We start from the raw sequence: 17,732 nt of genomic DNA on the forward strand, positions 1-17,732 counted from the left end.
TTGTAGCTTTTAATCATGTAGTAAAGCAGTCAAATCAATAATGGAATAACTATCACACTACGGGACTTTAACTTGCAGCCAATAATTTTTGTATGTTTGTTTATTTGCACAGGTTAAAATCATATGAATGACATAAAAAATAGCAATTCATGTAAAGGTAGGGGGAAACAAATAAGTTTCTTTAAGTAACATGTAACATGTAACGTGTGAGGATTAAATGACATTTAATTGAAAAACTAATTAAATATAAATAAAGTTTCTTGAAACAAACAAACCGGGGTGCAGATTTTAGTGGGGGAGCAACACTAACAAATAAATACAGGCTATTTCCTTCTTTTAAATTCTAGTTTTTGGTGTTCTGTTTCTTTAATAGATAAAACGGTGTACTTTCCATTTACAGCATGGTACTTTCCATAAAAGGAGTCAATGGGACAGCTGCTTCATGCACACTTATAATAACAATGTTCACATTATCCGTTTGTTGACACTTAACCTGGCAACGTGACACGGAAACATTTTTTATTTTATTTTAATCAAGAACATTAATATTACAAAACAAGAATGGGACAATGTACTCATCACATAACATATCTAATATAAAAACGTGACAGTAATTAAACTTTATAAAAATGAACTAAATTACAGGGGACATTTGATGATGCATACTATGAAAAATGTATACACATATAAAACGATATTTAATAAGCCACATACCAGGGTGATACAAATTACAATTAATTATAAGTTATAACAAAGGAGGTGACGTTTTGCAGTAGTTTTATGGCTTTTTGACGAATTTCAATGATTTGACAAAGTATTTTATTTCATTAATAACCCCCATGGAATTAGGCTTTCTGTTTTCCACTTACAAATATGGATGTTTCTTTCCCATAATAATGACTGTATCCATTAAAGAAGATATGTGGTTGTTAAAATTTTCCATATAAAATATGACATCTATTAAGCTGAATATGGGAATACTGACATTGGAAACATAATAATGAAACATGTTTTCCTGCATTAGGAGCTGCAGGATTATTGGTACTGGGGCCGGTTTAGGGGCTTCTGCTGCCCTCCAGCGGCGCACAGGCGCAGCTACAGTCCGGCTGGGTAACCTCCTCCCCGGCCGCCGCTCTGTGTTTGTGTATGTGGAATGCGGGTCAAGCGGAACTCACGGCTGTGCGCTTCACATCAAACTCAAAACACCGGCTTTCATCGGCCTGACGTGCTCTGTATGTACCGTCCAATTTATTTTCAAATATACACTGGTTTAATTCGTGTGCATATCTAACAGAATGTTCTTAACGGGCTATTTGAACGAGTTAATATTTCTAGTATGGTCGCACTAGCAGTCCACTAGGAAAACGCGACATCGTCATTTAAAATGGCGCCAAAGGTTAACCTCAGCCAGTGGATCGCTGGTAAATCTGCAACACTGTGCACCCTGCTGCTGGTTAGCAACACAGATAGCACAACAACACTGCCGTATTAGTTAGTTTTCAGCGTTCATGGATGTGTTCGCGTTGATTTCAGGTAGTTTGAATCAATTATTGACCCTTAACCTTTGACAGATAGGTGGCTGGGGACTGTTTGATAATACGGGCGCAGCATGTAAGCAGCGCTGGCTAATGCTAAATGCCAACTACATTACATACGTGTAGCCCCCAGCTAACAAGCTAGCCACTGTTGCTAATGCTGCATTCAAGTGGTGTTGATAGAATCGGACAAATGTATTTCAGACTGCGAAAATTCACGTAAATGCCCTCTCAACTCGGAACAACAACTCGAAAAGTCGGCGAAAGTTTTGCATCATAGGACTTACCGAGTTGGCGTCACATTACGCAGTAACAAGGCGGACAAAAGTAAATGTGAGGTTAATGGTAAGACTTTTTATTTAATTCACATAGTGCATATACATTTTAGCTCACATGGAGGTTAACGTTAATTTGGAATATGATATTAGGTTGTAACAGTAAGTTGCTCTCCACGTAGAGTGACATAGATTAGTTAAAAAAGTTGTTAATTAGCATTAACCCTAATATATATTTCTGTGGTTTTCGGAAACGACTTCCCAACGGGGTAACGGGAAAATCCGAGGAGCACATGATTGCAGCATAATCACCAACGTCAGCTAAATGTAGCTAATGTGCAGAGTAGAAAACACGTATTTAAGCGTAAACCCTTCTAATATGAACCAGTCTCTGTCTCCATTTTTTGCAAAAGTTATTATTTTAAGCAAACGGGCGTAGCGGAGCATTTTGAAAAAAACTGTTATCATAAACAACATTTCCACTCGATGTGGAATGTGTGGGTGGGCCCGCATGTTGCATAATAACGGTTGTGGGGAGATTAGCGCTGGCTAACGTTAGCCACCTAGCATGTGCAGTGTGGTTTAAATAATGCAACGCTATGTGGTCTGATTTAAAGCAATTAAGTTCATATCGTAAAAACACAACATTGCCTTGCGCGTGTTACCATGTTGCCGGGGTAACCACCAGCTGGTTTAGCATGCTAGCTAAAGTTAGCCGCTAACGTTACTTTCTGTTGCATGTTTGCTGGAAGAAGGGGCGTGGCTAGCCTGCTGTTAGCCTAGCCAGCTAAATTGGGGTTATCACCTTCCCCCCTTGTGCGTGCTATCAGCAGTCCCTGAGATATTTCCACCTGTCGGGAGTTTTAGAGCCCCCGCTGATGTTTTTCATCATGCAGGCTGAATTCGTAGCACCGTAAAAGGCGTTGTTTCCTGTCTGTGTTGCATGTGGTTACTTCTTGTTGTCATCGCTGAACAGTGACTGTGGTATGTAATGTTGTACACATCTTTAGCTACAGGGTTGGTGTGCTGTCAGAGCAACAAGGAAACGGTGGAATAGTGAAATTATTATATAAAACCAACGCTACTGTTTTTTCTCTGATATCGACCCGCTTATAGCCAAGAATTGTTATGTTAGTAGAGCTATTGTAAATATTTAGAGACATGATGGATTACCTAGCAGTTTAATGATTGAATTCAAAACCACCTTTCAGAAGATGGGCAAGTGGCTGCAGGGATTGTATCCTGATTGTTAGGCTAGAAATTAAACTGGATATAAAAGTGTGAGTGTAAAGTTTAGCAGTCTTCACAGTAATTTTTTATGGTCTGGAGTCTTGTTGATACATGAGCTTCAAGTTTTCAGAATTGTGTACATAGTTCAATTTTGTGTCTATATGCAATGTAGAAAAACCTGTAATACAGGATTGTTTTCCCCGGGACATGTCACGCTGGACACACAGTTTGTAATACTGCAACTTCAAATATATAAATATTGCAATACTTTCATCAGTCACTATTGTGTTACCTCCTTCAATAGTTAGTGACATTTATTTAAATGAAAATCAACGAGATTACAGCTTTATATCAGCACATAAAGCAGCAGTGGGAGTGCTTCAATGTGTCATGAGTACACTTTTATACATGGTGGAAACTGACTGTGTATAGGTGTAACTCTGCATTAATTCCATGCCCTCTAAACTTGATTCTGTGTTAACTTACTCATTAAGTATGCCAGCGATTAATTAGACTCTGGTGCTAAGATTGTGCTATAGCATCATGTCAGTTTTTGAGTAAGACTCTTATTCCCAGATGTTCATAGTTTTCTTTATCAAAGCTGTATATCTTGTGGCTTGTCATCAATCCCCTTCTGTAACTTAACCTCCTGCCTGGTTTGTGTTAAGTGTACCCACGCCGGAGCTCCGCAGACAGACGACGATGAAGAGAAGCAGGCACCCCAGCAGCAGTGATGACTCCGACAATGGAAGTAAGCAAATATTGTCTCTGCTGACTCATTCATACCAAGTCCAAATATAGATCTGAACGAGGTCAGTCACAACTCTGCTACTTTCCTCAATTTCAAAACGTCTAAAGCTGCAGAGGAAACGCCAACTTGTATCCTTAAATACCGCAAAATGTAATTTTGAGATAATGAATGAAGATAGTGTTTCAGTATTGTTGCATTTTTATTATCATCTATAAATGTCACATTTTTTCGTCGGCCAAGTACATTTTCTAGCCGTTACCAAATAGCCTTTTCATTGTGGCTTCACTGTTTCTTTGTCAGAGTAGTTGTCCCTTTCCTGAAAATGTATCTTTCATCTTGTTACTGTCAGTGTCAGTAAATGTATACTTCATGTTCAGGAAGGAAATCAAAACAGAGAAAAGGGAAGAAGGGCAGCAGATGGACAAAGATTAAGGAAAAGAAAAAGAAGGTCTACAGTCTGAGAGACAGGGCACAGAATAGGGACACTTGGACCTTTAAAGACATCCTGGCAGGTCAGACAGACAGGCTCAAATGTGACATGTTGTAGAGCTTGTTTCATCCTCCACAAACTCTCAGATGGGTGGGGTTCTACCACATTGTGTAAAATGTCGTGGTAAGTTGTTAATTGCGGAAAACCAAAGTGTAGATGCTTCCATGTGATTGTTTGGGTTCACTTGTTATCCAATCCATCTGACGTGCCATCTGGTATAACAACAAACCCGAAGCTCTTACTGAAAATTGCTTTTAGCCAAGGTCTGATTCAGGGTTTTGTTAGGCAAACTGTTTAACCAAACGATCTTTTAGGATTTTGAGTTTCAACATGTGAAGAGAATGAAGGCTTTGTGGTTTTAAATGCCAAAATGACTGCTGTTGCAGCTGTCAAAGTAAGCCCAAAGTTAAATTACTGATTAGTAAAGAAATGAAATTGAAAACTGTCAACTGAAAATGTCAGTTTCACCAGTTTGACTATGAAAATTGTGGGGGGGGGGGGGTTGTACAGAATGTGTGGTTGTTCATTAAATCAGCAGCAGAAACAGAGAAAAAAGAAATGAGACCTTTAACACCCTGTTGTGTTCCTCCAGGTAATTCCACCTGCTGGTCCCAACATTCGTCACAGCCCAGGAGGGGGACCGGGCAGAAACCCTCCGAGGTACGTCTGGCTGAACTCTTAATCCCAACGGCGTCATAGGATGATAAGAATGTAATGAACATGTGTATAGGCCATAGTTCATGAACTATCTTCTGCTGTCATGTTTTACTTCATTTTTGTTGTTTTTATTTTATTTTGTATTGATCCATGAAAAAACACAAACTGCAAACGTAATGATTTAAGGAACAAATTGACTCCTGCAAAAATATTGTATATTAAAACATACAATAGTATATGTATACAAAAATAGTATATGTAAAACAATGTCTTTATTTGTCACATTCATTAGTGCAGTCTTCCTCGTTGCACAGTGTACTGCTGTTATCTACTGTACCGTCTGTGGACTTGGTCTCTGCAGGCCACTGTACACACCCTCTGACCAACAGCCAATCAAATCAAAACAAAGCATTGACTCAGGCCTAAGCAGGATCCTGATTGGCTGGGTTATGTCTGGCTATGTGTAGTGGTAGTTTTTCAAAACTTTTTATAGTGTATTTGAGCTTTAGGATGATTGATGTGTATGTATTGATGTAGATGTTGTTTCAGATGAAATCATTAATGCTGTGTGGTGCCTTTTTATATTCAATGTTTAATTTGTCCAATAAAAGAATCTTAGAAATGATTTCCTTTTAGTTTGTTTTAAATTCAACAAGCAGTTTGTTGTATTTTAGCAGAATACTGAAATCAGCAAGACTGAGTACACTTTAATATCTGTTTATTTATCCCAAGTAATAGCTTTATTTCGATATTCAACAACGTTATCGCATATTTTCCTCTCATCGTGCAGCCCTAGTTGCAACAGTGCTTACAGTGAAGCGTACTGACTTTTGTTTTTATGCGTCTGTCGCAGGTTTTCAGGACCGACCTGATTACCGCCATGAAGGTGCATGACTCGTACCAGCTGAACCCGGAGGACTACTACATCCTGGCCGACCCGTGGAGGCAGGAGTGGGAGAAGGGCGTCCAGGTTCCCGTCAGCCCCCAGTCCATCCCGCAGCCTGTCGCCAGGTAGGATTGGGCATCGACAACCGATTCCTTCTTGGAATCGGTTCAAAAATTGCGATTCCAGTGGAATTCTTTCTTTATTGGAATAGTTTGGAGGATTTGATTTCAAATCCGATCATCGGTTCCAAATTTTACATGCGCAAGTTCTGGTTTCCGTAGCAGCCAGGCGCTTATTGGGTTGTAGCCATGGAGCACAGTAAGTGGTGCGCTAGTGTAGTCTGCTGGTATTGCCGTCGGCCCCTTATTGTTTCATCCACCAAAGGAAAATTTCAGCTGGCATCTGGACCTTATTTAGGTGAAAAATTTGCACCTTGATATAAGTAAATGTAGGACCGTAAACTGACGCGTATTCCTCGACTGTGCTCTGCAGGGTGCTGGCCGAGAAAGGAAAGGAGGTCATGTTCGTCAAGCCGAAGAAGTTGATCCGGACGTCTGGCACTGAGGCGCTGGGCTACGTGGACATCCGGACGCTGGCGGAGGGGATGTGCCGCTACGACCTGAACGAGGAGGACGTGGCCTGGCTGCAGACCGCCAACGAGGAGTTTGCAGAGATGGGTGAGTCACAAAACTGCGGATGTTTGTGCCCAGGTCAGACCAAAGATTCGCGACGAGACAAAACTGTTTTCGGACAGTTGCAGTGGTCTGAACCGGCCCGTCTCAGCTCAGCTCAAACCAGCTGATGGTGTCGCTGCGACTCAGTTGGTCAAGTCGAAGGCAGCTGGTTTTAGAACGTACGGGACGTTAGGGCTGGCAAATGTAACCATAGCAAGCACCTCACTATCACTAACGTTATCCACATTCATATTTAGACGCAACAAAAATATATTTAGCAACAAAAAGCTTAAAAGTCGGGAGTTAGGACGGAAGTACTTGAGTCATTGCTATGGAGATGATACAGCAGGTTATACTGGCAGGTTTTAGAACGTTGTGGCTGTGGGGGTGCGCTGTGGCTGTGGGGCGTGTGTTGCAAGTTTCAACTGGCCTCGTCGCGAATCTTTGGTCTGGACTGGACTTTAGACTGAGGATGATGATTTGGCAGAAGGCTGGTAGTTGTGTTGTAGGTGTCATTCACGAAATCTATTTAACAAAAAAATCATTGCCTTAAAAACCTAAGTATTGAATCAGCCGAAAATTCACCGCTGTTGGCAAATTTTAGACCATGAATGAAAATGTTGTTTTTTGCCCCTTTTGATTAAATCTTTCTCTGTAATCTGATGTTTTGGAACTATATTGTATGATTCAGACATGAAAGGGATTTAGGATGTTTGTGGTGGTTCATTAAAGAGCAGTCTTGCTATACACTTTAAGTGAGCCAGCTTGTTTTATATTACCACGGCAGCAAGTTCTCCCCATCGGTACTGTCAAGTAGGCCTGCACGATTCGGGGGAAAATATGAATCACGATTTTTTTGCTTAGAATTGATATCACGATTCTCTGCCACGATTTTTTTCTCACAAAGTGTAATGTTTATCGCACACATGAACCATGACAAAACAAAACAAATTGGCAGTACCAAACATAGATTTTTTTTTTTGGCACCTATAGCACATTGCGCATCACCACGAGCCTGTAAACATAGAGGCTTCAATGAAGAGAAGGGAGAGCATTGCAGCGCTTGGGAGCACTTTAAAACCTATTTTATACAGTCTATGTTTAAAACTCACAGAAGAAATATTACATTTTTTTTTTAAGTCATTAAAAAATTAAATTGTGAATCGAGATCGCGATTTTTATAACGATTAATCGTGCAGGCCTACTGTCAAGACACTATACACAATATTTGTTAAAAGTGTTAGTTAAATGCCTTGATTCAGAATTTTAGTGTTATTCCAACACACCTGAAGATGCTTTGGTTGAATGTGTTCCTCAAACTGATTTTGTGTTTTCTTTCTGTGTTCTTCTGTGTAGCTATATGAACAGCCAACTTTTTTGTTAGGGAAAGAAAAGTCTAAAGTATCAGATTTGCTTTCATTTTTGTCCCTGGTTTACAGTCAGCCCTGTCCTAACACCCTCTCAGCAGTGAGTCTACAGTTGAGCTCTGTCTATGGTTTAAGGTGATTTTTTTTTTTTTTTGTGGTATTTTATGCCTTTATTTGTGACAGGACAGCTTAGACATGAAAGGGGAGAGAGAGGGGGAATGACATGCAGCAAAGGGCCGCAGGTCGGAACCAAACCCGCGGCACCTGCGTCAAGGTCTGAGCCTCTGCTACCCAGGCGCAAATCACCGTGACTTTTTAATTAAATTCAACAGGTTTCTCATGTCCCCGAGTAGCGTTTGATACTTTATTTGAGAATGAAATATTGAGATAATGAGACTGGACTTTTCTGGAGGAGGTTGGGCCTTCTCATGACAACGAAAGGAACCTCGTGACAAACAAGCCCAGTAAACCTTTTACCCCTGACTTTTGCAGCCATGCCGCCGCTTGACGAGATCACCATGGAGCGTGTGATGGAGGAGTTTGAGCGCTGCTGTCACGAAAACATGACGCACGCCATGGAGACGGAGGAGGGGCTGGGCATCGAGTACGACGAGGACGTGGTGTGTGACGTCTGCCGCTCGCCTGACGGGGAGGACAACAACGAGATGGTGTTCTGCGACAAGTGCAACATCTGTGTTCACCAGGTCAGAGGTCGACAGACACACACACACACACACACACACACACACACACACACACACACACACACACACACACACACACACACACACAGGCTCATTTAACTCGCTGTACGTGAGCCAAAAAAACTATGAATGGAATACCATTGTTCACTTTAAAGTATTAAACAGACAAAATACTTTTACTAAACGGTCACATATGCACAGCCATAGCATCGGCTCGGCCTTAAAGGGAGTAATGAGCATTACATGTGTAATAGTGTTGTAGTCAAGACCACCTTAAGCGAGACCAAGTCATCACCAAGACCAGAGTGTATGGAGACTGAGACTAGACCAAGACTCTGAGGGGTCGAGAGCGAGACTAGACCAAGACTTGGAGGGGTCGAGAGCGAGACTAGACCAAGACTTTGAGGGGTCGAGAGCGAGACTAGACCAAGACTTTGAGGGGTCGAGAGCGAGACTAGACCAAGACTTTGAGGGGTCGAGAGCGAGACTAGACCAAGACTTTGAGGGGTCGAGAGCGAGACTAGACCAAGACTTTGAGGGGTCGAGACTGAGACTAGACCAAGACTTTGAGGGGTTGAGACTGAGACTAGACCAAGACTTTTTGAGGGGTCGAGAGCGAGACTAGACCAAGACTTTGAGGGGTTGAGACTGAGACTAGACCAAGACTTTGAGGGGTCGAGAGCGAGACTAGACCAAGACTTTGAGGGGTTGAGGACTAGACCAAGACCAGACCAAACAACTGTCAAACAACTGAAACTAAATCCCTGAAGCATACAACAACACTAGCTAATATGTATAGCTAATATTCGCTAAATTTCTGAAGAATTCTGGTACAGAGGCAGATTGAAAATGATAGCTAGGTACCTTCGCTAGACTTAGCTTACCTTTCTTTATGGCGTTTTTCCATTACATGGTACCTGCTCGACTCGCCTCGCCTCGCCTCGACACACTGTGCGTCCGTTTTCCATTGCAGATTTTAGTACCGCCTCAGTGTGGCTCGCACTCACCAGCGCACAAGTATAAACATCAGGCCACTTGAGCTTGTTTTACAGTTCTGTGGAGGCTCCACACAGAGCTTTCGCCGTAGCCTATGTAAGTGGCCTGATGTTTATACTTGTGCGTCGAGCCAGCATGTGTGTGTGTACGTAGGCTACGGCAAAAGCTCTGCCTGGAGCCTTCGCAGAACTGTAAAGCAAGCGGCGCCGCAGTAATCTGCCGTGACCTAAAGCGACACACACAAAGAACGTTGAAGGTGTGTTGTTGTAGCCACAGCCAGAAGACACATTTTGTTTCAAATTAAGCTAGAGGCAGCAAAAAAAACACAGCTGGCTAAACTGTTTAAAAATAACGGGTTTGTTCAGGACACCCCCGTCTGTCGCTTTCACGTCACCTTTTGGTATCGGCTCAGCTTGCTTGGAACCTCGACGGAGGTGGTACTAAAAAAAGTACCTGTTAGCAGATACCAGGGACTTTTTTTCGTAATGGAAAACCAAAAAAGGCGAGTAGAGTCGAGGCGAGTCGAGCAGGTACCATGTAATGGAAAAGCGCCATTAGTCTTCCTTTATAAGTGCTGATAAAAATGTGGAGGTGGTCCCAGCTGTCTCAGTCAGCGTTACATTGCAGGATTTACAAACTGCTGTGTGTTTTCTCTTAGATGTTGTTTTGCAAATAAACTCCTTAGGGTTTAGGTAGCCAAACTACAGAGGATTTGGCTGACATCTCCCAGACAGCCTGAGCTTCTTCTCCTGTTTCCCACATTTACTTTCTTGGGAGTGCGTGTTAATGGGGGGGGGGGAACAGAGGAACAAATTTCAAATTACAAATGAGTCAATTTATTGGTTGCATTGGAAGCAGGAAGCTTCCCATTCAGTCACAGATGTTAACCCGTCAGTCAGACGTGACACGTCAGGTCGGCTCAATCTTTTGACTGTTTTTTTCCGCTGTGGTAAAAAAGCAAAATGAAAATGACTCATCTTAAATGTCAGATCAGCTGTTGCTGTGGTTTCATGTGACACACATGTACCTACACGCTTTCTCTACGTCTTTCTATATTGCTGCTGTAATGATTTCCGCTTGCTGCCTGCACCCAAATCCGTCTGACCTGTTTGCGTTTCCCATCAGGCGTGTTACGGCATCCAGAAAGTCCCAAAGGGCAGCTGGCTGTGCCGGATCTGTGCCCTCGGCATCCTGCCAAAGTGCCAGTTGTGTCCCAAGAAGGGGGGAGCCATGAAGCCGACCCGAAGCGGAACCAAGTGGGTCCACGTCAGCTGTGCCTTGTGGATTCCAGAGGTGGAGATAAAAAAAATACCAAATAATTACATTCACGCTTCCTGTTTTTGACACAGTATTACAGTACTGTGTGAATCTTTAGAAAATTAGTATAGAACTAATTTAACTTTGTATACCAACAATAGAAATCATTTTTTTTTAAGGACAATTCCAGCCTTTTTGCTCCCGTTTTTAATCCCTGATGTATATTGTGTATGTATATGATGAATGTTATTACTGACATTGACCTGGATCTGAATTATTCTCATCAAATTCATTCATCAAATTGGTAAACATCTTACATTGCAGTTGGAAAAGATGATCGATCCATCACTGCGAATAAAAAAACTAATAATCATGCATCACGTGCTTATATCATCTTTAACATTTTTATAAAAAATATATTCTCACTCTTTGATATAAAGAGCTTTCTTCTGCTTGTAAACAAATCATTTTTACTGTCCAAAATACAACTTAAAACTATAAGCTGGTGTTCATTTACATTAGGCTGTGTCTCCTGTTATTCATGAAATAATCAAAGACTTTTCCGCCTGAAAAATAAAATAAAATTAAATGTAATTTTTTTTTCCCCCAGCTTTCGAGGCGATTAACTTGTTTGGTTCAAGTTGTCAAAAATGGGATATGACTTCATGCATGGAAATGTAAACATCTAAGACTCTGTGTTAAATGAGTCAGCACCACCTGTCCTGCGCTGACATTTGAATTGCACGTGATATGTTATATGTTAAATGTGCTGTGCAGGTGAGCATCGGGAATCCAGAGAAGATGGAGCCGATCACCAATGTGTCCCACATTCCCAGCAACAGATGGGCTCTGATCTGCTGCCTGTGCAAAGAGAAGGCCGGAGCGTGTATACAGGTAGAGTCCACGTCTCACATTTCACCCAAACACGGAGGCATTTAATGAGCCGTGAATAGCAACGCCGGACTCAGCATGTAAGAATAACTCCGACTGCAGTTGGATATATCTTTAGTGTTGTGGAGAGTGATGTGTTTCCTCTGCTTTTCACAACCAAACAAATATGGGGAATTAAATTGTAATGATCTCAGCAGGTTGGAGGAGGAAGCTGATCAGTCAGCACAAAATCCGTTTGTCTACTTGAAGTTGTTTTGCATCAAACAAGTTGTTTTGTATCAAACATTTATTTAATATATACAGTATATACACATTTTGCAGTAAGTGTACAAGATATCAACTTGCAACATAACTGGAATTATACAGTACCTGTGCCGTCAGACAACAGTTAAACTGTGATGTTTTTTTAATTTTCTGAGCTGTTTCACCACCGTCCAGAGAAGCTCCTCCATTCCCTTTGTGCCTGCTGCTTAGAGTTAGCCTGTTGTATGGATATGGGACACAGCTATAGACTTTGGCCGATATGAAATGAGTTTGTTATAATTCATATGGGACTGTGTGTTTTGAATGTTTACCCGTGTCGTGTTTGCTGCTGCAGTGCTCCGCGAAAAACTGCCGGACTGCCTTCCACGTGACGTGCGGCCTCCACGCCAGCCTCGAAATGAACACCATTCTCACCGAGGACGACGAGGTCAAGTTCAAGTCCTACTGCCCCAAACACTCGGGGCTGGAGGGCGCTGAGTCCAGGGAGCGAGACTCTGGAGGAGAGGAGGAGAGGGAGAGCGCCAGAGACAAGAAGGGCAAGAGGAGAGGCAGGGTTAGAGGGGAGGAAGACGCCGCCTCCTCCTCTTCCTCTTCCTATGTGGCTCCGCAGCTGGCCGACAGCGCAGCCAGCGACCTGGAGGCGCTCGCCTGTCGCCAGCAGGAAAAGAGAGTCAGCCTGCGCAAGCTGAAGCTGCAGGAGATGGAGGAAGAGTTCTACCAGTTTGTGGAGGTGGAGGAGGTGGCCGCCCACCTGAAGCTGGCGCCCGAGGCGGTGGACTTCCTGTACCAGTACTGGAAACTGAAGCGCAAAGCCAACTTCAACCAGCCGCTGCTCACGCCCAAGAAGGACGAGGAGGACAGCCTGGCGCGCCGCGAGCACGAGGTGCTGCTGCGCCGCCTGCAGCTCTTCACACATCTGCGCCAGGACCTGGAGAGGGTAGGTTTCTACTTCCCCTGCTCCACAGTTAAAAGAGGCGGGGAGACGAGAAGGACAGAATGACCAAAGAACCCCGTTTAAATAAATTAAAAATAAATTCTGAACATGGTGGAACGGTTTGCTTCTTTGTAGATAAGATTTATTTACGTCACAGCATTACAAGAGTCAGGACAGTGGTAGGAAATAGTGCGGAACATATTCATAAAATGCATTAAGAATTGCAAAAGATGTATAGATTATACCTTACGCAGAAATCACACCAAGCAGCGGCGAAATGTGGCCGGTGGAGAGCTGCCAGGCCGCTCTGAGCACAGCGAGCTGCGGCCAAAATAAAAGTCGGGGACATGCGGCCAGAGAATACCGGCAGCCAGTCAGTAACAGAGTGCCGTGACACGTTGACCTACAGTAAGTTCACAAAGAATTTCTTCGTGAACACTCCTCTCGGCCACAGACAAATGAATTACAAATTAGTAATGACTGCGTTGAGCCGCACTTCGCCGCTGCTTGGTGTGTTTTCGGCGTCAGAACTCTGGAACTATTTAACAATACAAAATCTGAGTGTTGAGATGGTATTACTGGAGAATAGCAGCGTTCACCTGCAGACAGGAAGCAGTCACATTTAAAAACCAGACAAAATAATCTTATTGTTCAAACTGTCTGTGGTTCACCATCAGGGAGCCTCTCTGTTAGGTTTAGAAAGGGACATTCTGGGTTGTTGTGAATTAAAGTATGATTGCAGCATGGCTAAATGTGACATGAAAAGCCACTTTTTATGCTCAGATTTTGCAGCCGTGCTCGAAAATGAATTATCTATTGTTTGGAAATGTGGAAATTGTGGGCCAGATTTAATCAATGTTATATAAATGAAATTTTGCAAATATAGTTAGTCCATTAGTGCAAAGCCCTATTGAAAAAGTATGGTGTATATACTGTACATTAAAAAAATACAGGTTACAGTATGATTCATAAATACAATATGCAAAGACATATATGGAAGTATACACAATATAATACATGTGCAATAGAAACGGAATAGAAGATGATGATATAATCTAAAATGGGGCTGCATGATGATTTACTTTAATAATTAAGTCTTCAAAATGTTGGAAGTAAGTAGTGAGAAACGCCCGTTCCACTTTTAACCACAATTAAAGGTTGATGTGTGTATATTGTTAAAGATGTCACTCTATATGGATATTAACAGAGAAAAGCAGCATATCTGCACATTTGAGAAGCTGGACTCGGTGTGAGCTGTTGTTCCGGTGTTGGAGATTGTTCATCTGAGTTTCTGACCGTCTAAAGAAGCTGTGTTTGCTCCGCAGGTGCGTAACCTGACCTACATGGTGACTCGCAGGGAGAAGATGAAGCGCTCGCTGTGGAGAGTCCAGGAGCAGATCTTCCAGCACCAGGTCCGACTGGTTGACCACGAGCTGCTCACGGGTGAGTCGGCCCCGCCCGGCAACATGACGTCACTAAAGCTCCACTAATCATATCAACTCCCTGCAGCCATCAGGGCGCTGTGTCTGTCAGCTGGTTTGGGAGCTTTTTTTTTTTTTTGTAGTTCAGTTTTAAGAATCTCACTTTAAGTTGGAACCTCCCAATATCCAATTATATTCCATAGACATTTAAAATGTATTTGATTCATGTTTAACCCTCCTGTTGTCCTCGGGGTCAAATTTGACCCATTTTCAAAAAGTTTCTATATCATAAATTTGGGTTTCCTACAACCAAATCGTCAAAAAAAATAACTTGGATGGTTCCGGACAACGCTCTTCACAAGTTACATAACTGATCAGTTCACTACTTTCATTGAATTTGGGTGTTTTTATTTAATTTTATAGCATTTGAAGAAAAGAAAATGATTAAAGAACACTGAAAAAAGTGACAGAAATGTAGAGAAAAAAAAACAACGAAAATGACAAAGACATTGGAAAAAGTGACAAAAAAATGTCAGAGAAAGCTTCAAAAACTTCAAGAACTTCAGTGAAAGAGACAAAAGTGTCTGGAGGTTTTACTTTAAATTTGGACCCAGAAGAACTAAAAGTTGCATGGTCTACGGGAAGACAACCTGAGGGTTAAGTTAACAAAACGACATTAAAGGCAATGTTGACATCTCAAACCTAGCTGGCACATAGTGATTGGGACATCTTACTCAAGTACTGTACTTTAGTACAATATATATATATTTTTTTTGTGTGGCTTTTCCGCTTTTTAATTGACAGGACAGCTAGGTGAGAGGGGGAAGACATGCAGGAAATCGTCACAGGTCGGACTCAAACCCTGGACCTCTGCGTCGAGGCATAAACCTAAGTACATGTGCGCCTGCTCTACCCACTGATCCCACCCGGCCACCTTTAGTACAATCTTGAGAATGAACTCGTATTTTCTCCTTCTATTCCACTACATCTGAGCAGCAAAGGGACGCAGGTCGGAGTCGAACCCGGGCCCGCTGCGTCTAGGAGTAAACCGCCCGCTCTACCAACTGAGCTATCCAGGCGCCCAAGTTTTTGTTATTTTAATTAAAGGACGGAAAAGGACTATACTGTAAAACAATATAATTATGAGATCATAAGATCACAGTATGAGTCCACTGAAAGTCAGTAGAGGATGATAGGAAAACATTGCCTTAACTTTGTGCTGAGTTTGTACATGACTTGTGTGTGTTGCAGGCGATCCGTCAGCGAAGGATTTGGAGAAGCTCTTCTCTCTGGGCTGGTTATCGTCTCAGGGCTCCCAGGCTCGCCCCTCCTGGAGCCACTCTGGACTCAAAACCAAACAAGGGTCTTTAAAGCAGGAAAAAAGGGGAAGTGGCGAGAGAAAAGGCCTCTCGGACTCCCCGCACACTCACAAGAAGGACAATCTAAGCAAACCGGTGGAGACGAAGGACAGTAAAGTCTCCCGAGTCAGAGAGTCTGAGCCCGCTGAGGACACACGCAACGCCAAAACCCCCAACCCTGACATCAGCCCGGAGAGTCCCTTCCCAAAGTTTCAGAAGCCAGAAGTCATTCAGGAAACCATCACCATCAGGGGCCCCAGGAGGGAGGCCCCAGGGCCTGAACCTGAGGCTCTGGCCAGGCGGAAACGAGACAACGACCAGGAACAAGAGGAGAGGAGGAGGAAGAGGAAGAGCGATGTGACCGAGAGCTTCCCCAGCCAGGCGAAGAACAGGTACGGGTCCAAACACCTGGAGAAAACCGTGTCCATCCGGCTGGTCGACATCCGCAACTCCGACAACGACGACTTCTTCACGGACGAAGGAATGACCAAACGGTGCCCCGTCTCTCTGGGCGCGCCGACCAACACTAAACTCAGCAGGGCCAGCGAGGCCGCCCCCGCTCCCGCCAAAGCCAACGGGTGGCTGAGGAAAGCTCACACCAACGGCTCGCACACAACCAGCAGACACGTGGGCGGACATCTGAGGAGCTGGGGGAAGTTCAGGATCCCGAAGAGGAGCGAGAGGCCTCCGATGGCGGCCATGAAGGCTCCGCAAGAGGTGGAGCACGGCGAGCCGCTGCTGAGGCCGCTGACCAACCCCCCAGAGCCGTCGTACCCCAGGACCAGACTCCGGACGGGGACGGAGAGTGACGGCTACGCCTCCGACTCCAGAGCCGGCGAGGTGGAGCCCTGCTTGAAACGATGCCACTCCCACCAACTGCGGGGCGACGCGTCCCTCGGCCGGGGCTACGGCTCTGACATCATCCGCCGAGGCGTGCTGGCCTCCTGATGGCAGAGCAACACTTAAAATAAGCTGCACTGTGTTAGTCGGAAAAGAACGACGGCCGCTCTTTGTACCTTTTTTTATTTTTATTTTTTTTTATTTTTTTTCTCTCGAATGAATCATAAAAATGCCTAGATGAAAAACAGAGCTGATATTTATTTTTTATTTGTAACATATGTAAATCTGGGAAATATTTGACTTTATTTTGAACTAGTTTTTAGTTTCTTTCCTTTTTAAAAGTAGAAGGATGTCAAGTTGCCACTTAAATGCTCGCACAGATAAAAACAAGCAAACTAGGGACAAGTTGGGATCGTTGCTTGGGACCATAAGCTTGCGCTGTAGTTTGTTTTTGACATAGTATTAAACTCCGTTGCACTTAGTCAAACAAGCGGACACAGATAATCATCTTGTCAGCAAAATAGGACTCTTAGATCTTTCATTCTTTATTATTATTTTTTTTTTTTATCAAGCTTCAACGGACTTAACAGCTCCAAACAGGAAGGCAAACTGCCCTTTTATTGCTATTTAAACTCCAGCTGTCATCATTTGTTCAGTCTGCAATTGTTGAACATTATGGGCTGGGAAACCACAAAAAAGGAGTTGAGAATGACGTTTCCTTGTCACAGTACTTAAGTGTAATTGAACTGCGATCGTATCGTATCCATCATGTGCCTAACTTTTATTTGAAGCATTTGCACTACGAGAGGACGGCACAGGTGTGAGGTTATGAGTAGAGTTATTTTTACACTGAATAATTAAAAAAAAGCATTTTGTACACTCGGCCGCTGCTGTACTACTGTTATGCAAAATGAAACTTGTTTTTGTCTGTCTTAAAGAGGAATAAAAACTTTGGAGGACTTAAGTCTGTGATCCGTGTTTGATTCATGATTATCTTTTACTAAGGGTTTGTCCATGCTTTGAATTCATTGATACTGTGGATTCAAACTAGCAACCTTTCCAGTAAGAAGCAAATGTATTCTAAGGAGGAAAGTCATCCTTGTGCTCAAACATTATTTGAGTTTTAATATAGATACAATAATACATTGTTTTTTTTTTAGCTAAAATGAGAATAATGAATTGGTCATAAGTCAAAGCCATTT

General features: G+C 42.9%; 1 protein-coding gene across 6 annotated transcripts; it reads left to right on the top strand.

Moving 5' to 3' along the window:
• The first annotated feature begins 1,046 nt into the window (after positions 1–1,046).
• Positions 1,047–17,494, top strand: jade1 (jade family PHD finger 1). Of its 6 annotated transcripts, none has more exons than XM_031280436.2 (12): positions 1,047–1,232; positions 3,709–3,791; positions 4,169–4,303; positions 4,874–4,941; positions 5,792–5,949; positions 6,317–6,501; positions 8,358–8,569; positions 10,691–10,858; positions 11,600–11,716; positions 12,312–12,914; positions 14,237–14,354; positions 15,584–17,494. In XM_031280436.2, exons 2-12 carry the CDS (start codon positions 3,743–3,745, stop codon positions 16,636–16,638), a joined length of 2,868 nt encoding a protein of 955 aa, XP_031136296.1. In that variant the 5' UTR covers positions 1,047–1,232; positions 3,709–3,742; the 3' UTR covers positions 16,639–17,494. The 6 variants fall into 6 exon arrangements, with proteins under 6 accessions (XP_031136296.1, XP_031136300.1, XP_031136298.1 ...); XM_031280438.2 differs by lacking the exon at positions 1,047–1,232 and adding an exon at positions 1,330–1,880; XM_031280437.2 differs by lacking the exon at positions 1,047–1,232 and adding an exon at positions 1,962–2,794.
• The last annotated feature ends 238 nt before the right edge of the window (positions 17,495–17,732 follow it).

This window comes from Sander lucioperca, chromosome 18, assembly GCF_008315115.2.
Source record: "Sander lucioperca isolate FBNREF2018 chromosome 18, SLUC_FBN_1.2, whole genome shotgun sequence".
Lineage (NCBI taxonomy): Eukaryota > Metazoa > Chordata > Actinopteri > Perciformes > Percidae > Sander > Sander lucioperca.

Coding starts and splice junctions, on each gene's coding strand:
- jade1 (XM_031280436.2), top strand. CDS start 3,743: ATGAAGAGAAGCAGGCACCCCAGCAGCAGTGATGACTCCGACAATGGA. Junction 3,792..4,168: donor TGATGACTCCGACAATGGAA/GTAAGCAAATAT, acceptor CTTCATGTTCAG/GAAGGAAATCAAAACAGAGA. Junction 12,915..14,236: donor TGCGCCAGGACCTGGAGAGG/GTAGGTTTCTAC, acceptor TTTGCTCCGCAG/GTGCGTAACCTGACCTACAT.